Raw genomic sequence first — 3,830 nt, forward strand, 5'->3', positions numbered from 1 at the left:
AGCCATGGCCCGGCTGGCCGACTACTTCATCGTGGTGGGCTATGACCACGAGAAGGCGGGTAGGTGTGGCTGGCGCTGCGTCCCCTCCCCCTGCTCCCAGCGCGGACACACAGCCCTTCCCCCGGGGTAACATGGGTCCGCGGCCGCCTGAGGATCGGCTCCAGCCCCAGCTGCAGGCCGGGCTTTGTCTTCCCTTGCGCAGGGAGGGAGGGGTGTGCGGCTTCCCCCGCTCCCTGCCTCCTCTTCCTGCCTTTCGGCCTGCGGAGTGGGTGTGTGTGTGTCCGTCCAAATTTGGCCCTCAGGCACCTCTGAGCCAATGCTCGTGGATGCCAGGGAGGGGCTGGGGCAGGGGGTGGTTACACCCTGCGCACGCCCCCTCTGCATGCTTCCTCACCAGGGTGCGGCACAGGCAGGAGGCAAGGTTCTTTGGGTAAATCCATTATCTTTCATTAGACCAAGTAAAATGGTTGGGAAGATTCTGCTTTGCAAACTTCCAGGCATAAATTTTACCCTTCGTCAGGCTGAGGAAGCATCTGCAGTTGGTCTGTGCAGGAGGCCAGTATGCGTGTGAGAGAGCCAGTGGATGAAAATGCAAACTGAGGCAGCCAGTGGCCTCTGGCTTCTTTTCTATCCCATCCAGGAAGAGCAGTGACCAAGTGCAGATGCTTCCTCAGCCTGACAAAGGGTATTTGTACCTGAAAGCTTGCAAAGAAGAATTTTTCCAGCTATTTTAGGCAGTCTAATAAAAGATACTGAAAGAACTTTGTCTGCCTATGTCCTTTGACCACCACAGCTACAACCTGTGCTCCGGAAACAAATGCAGGACCCGGAGCAGGTCAGAGGGAGGAGGACAGAGCTGGCAGCCAGAAGCAGAGCAGCCAGATTGGCAGGGGAAGGAGATCAGAGTGGGGTTTGAGGCTGATTTGTGGTCCCCGCTGCTCCTACAGCTGTCAGACAGGGATGCTGGGCTAGATGGACCACTGCTCTGACCCTGTGTGGCACTTCTGTTCTTGTGCAACAAAACGTTAAGTCTAGGTTTACAGGTATCTCCCTAGAAACCAGCTGGGGCCATCGCCCTTTCTGCTGGGGGTGAGCAGTTACTACCACCTGCAGAGGTGATGTTGGCAATGCATAGGGGGGGATCTAGCCGCTTGAGTGTTGTCAGGCAGAAGGCAGGGCAGGGATTAGAGAAATTAACTCATTCAGATGGGCATAAGCATCTGGCGACAACAGCCTACTTCATCAGGTGCTATGAAAGATGCTTTGTAGCATCTGACAAAGTAGGCTGTTGATGCCAAAAGCTTATGCATGGCTGATGATGACATAGTGTAGGTAGCAGGGTGGTGTGTTGCAGGCTCTTAGGGAAGGCTGCATTTGCAACCGATTGACAAAGCAAAGATGATTTTCCTTGTCTGGTCAATGAAAGGGAGGTAGCGTCTTTAGTTATCATTTCACAGGCATCAGCAAATGCTTGTTTTTGTTTTTGTTTTACTTAATTGCAGTATCAGTGTCTCCAGACTGTAGTGTTGACATTTTCTTTTGATATTGCTGAACAGACTTTCAACTCATGCGTTACATACGAGGGTGTTGATGGTCATCTGGTGCATTAATACCCATGCTTTTCAGTGGATATTTTTGGACTTAGCTGTTAACCGCATATTGTCCTTAAGAAGGATTTTAGGAAGTTAAATGCCCTTTAATTAACTCCTTTGTCTACATCTAGCAAGCCTTTTTTAATCTTTTACTTAAATTAACTTTCATAGATTTTCTGAAGGAAACAGTTACTCCATAGTTTCTAGCTTTATGCACTGGAGAAATCTAAATAGCAGCTGTATTATCTTTTCTCTCTTTCTTCTTTAAATATAACAAAAGTATAAAATCCAGATGTTGTTTATAAAATGTTAGTGGACTAAAAATCTATCAATGGAAGAAGGTCTTCTGTCCACAGCAGAATTTTTTTCCATTCTTCTATGTTAAGATATGAATAATTTCAGGATGTTTTGCCACTGGAATTGGGGGGAAAAATTATAGGGTTTCTGGAAGGTATCAGGTGGAAATAGAAGGTGCATGGGAAGAGAAAACAAGCAGGTTTTTATCTTAAGGACATGCAGCTTATGCTGTGTGCATTATAAGAAATAACTCACATACATAAAATTAAGTAGGTTTGTCCATTTGCATTCTGTGAATTTATCTAATTGATTTTTTCCATGCTACTTGAATGTATGAAATTAAGATTGTGCTTTGAAAATTCAAGACAAACTTCAGATCAAGTTGTCAAAATAGCCATGTTAGATTTAATTAGATGTTGTTTAATTTGTTTGCTGCTATTTTAACAACCCGTGCTGAAAATGTTTGAGAGAAAACAACATTCTCCTCAAGACTAGGCGCACATTGTATTCCAGATTCCTTCACCCCCCACGTACAATCCCATTATACATGGAGTGGTGACATTTTTTTCTTGTAACTTACAATTCGAGCTCTTGGGATATTTATTATATTTCCTTTTGTATGAGAGAGGCAACCAAAATGTTTCTACTGTTTTAAATGCATGATCCTTGAAGGTTTTAAAAGTTTTTAAAGAGAGAATCTATATATAGAGATAATAAAGAGAAACTCTTGTTTTGGTGTTTTGAATGAAATGGGTATAAAATGTTAGTACATAGTATAAAAACAAGAATCAATAGACTATCTTTTCTAACTGATTTCAAGCTTATTTGATGCAAAATTTCCAAATCAGAAATATGCTTAATGTTTTAGGAAATCTAGACACAACTTCTTTTGGTGAGAGTTCTCAATATCGCTGTTACAGCTTTAGATCTAAGTAGCTTTTTAAATGGCCTTGAGGAGGGAAGAAAAATACCATTTTACTGTCATCTTTTTAGGACCCCTGTTAGTGGCTAGTTACAGAAAAACTTTAGCATTGAGAGGCTTGCCCTACTTTTTAAGAGCCTGGACCCCACTGAAAAATCACAGCCCTGAGTGAAGTGTGAAAGTGTATCAGGTATGTCAAAAATATGGGGCCCATGGGCCAAATCCAACCTGTGGTGTTGCCTGTGGTTCTTGAACTGGACCAGCACGCCACATGCCGGGACTGGGGAGTGCTGTAGGTGGTGCGTGGGCTATGACTGAGGCATGCGCTGAATCCAGTACACAAACCAGCCCCTTGCCACTTGTCTGGCCCATGGGGTCAGATGATTAGGACACTCCTCTATACTTATGAATGGAGAGGGTTAGGCACCTCAGGATAGGTTTTACACAGACAGCATGCTGAAAAGCTAATATGAATACTAAATAGAGGCACCTGTCTAAAATTCTGCCTTTTTCCAGGGTTTAGCTGCTTCCTTTCAGCTGCAAGTTAGCTCTACAGTCTAAAAGTCTCTTTTGGACTTAGGTGCCTAAAAGTATAGACAGACATAACAATTATACAGGTATCCAGAAGTATTGATATATACTATTACAATGTAATTGTTAACATCTGCCTATTCGAATAGTGGTGTAGGCATACTAAAACCATTGTAACATTGATCCCATTTCTTGAAGGGTTAAAGACGCAAGGATTTAGCTTGCTTAGTCTTTTCTAGGAGCCTGTAGACCAGTGGTTCCCCAAGGGTGTGCTGTGCAAACAGCAGAAGTCTGCTCTGAAAATGATTCTTTTCTTTCTTTTCTTTTTCTTGCTTTCTTTCTGTTGCCCAGCTCCCATCCCTGCTGCACTGAGCTCTGGGGAGCCCTCACCAATAAGTGTCTTTGTGCTCCCCTTTCCACTGCAGTCATGCCTGTTCCCCGTGGCTTCCCAGGGCAGTGGAGAGCTTGTTTACAACCACTCCTCCACC

The 3,830-nt window shown here is 44.2% G+C and overlaps 1 protein-coding gene across 1 annotated transcript in view; it reads left to right on the top strand.

Moving 5' to 3' along the window:
* The first annotated feature begins 4 nt into the window (after nucleotides 1-4).
* The window catches only part of SBF2 (SET binding factor 2), a 584,661-nt gene continuing 580,835 nt past the window's right edge, over nucleotides 5-3,830 (top strand). The window contains exon 1 of the mRNA XM_019519970.1: nucleotides 5-59. Coding sequence (XP_019375515.1) covers nucleotides 5-59 — 55 coding nt within the window. The remainder of the gene's footprint in view (nucleotides 60-3,830) is intronic.

The sequence above is a fragment of the Gavialis gangeticus genome, unplaced genomic scaffold (genome assembly GCF_001723915.1).
Source record: "Gavialis gangeticus isolate Ggan-Ray unplaced genomic scaffold, GavGan_comp1, whole genome shotgun sequence".
Lineage (NCBI taxonomy): Eukaryota > Metazoa > Chordata > Crocodylia > Gavialidae > Gavialis > Gavialis gangeticus.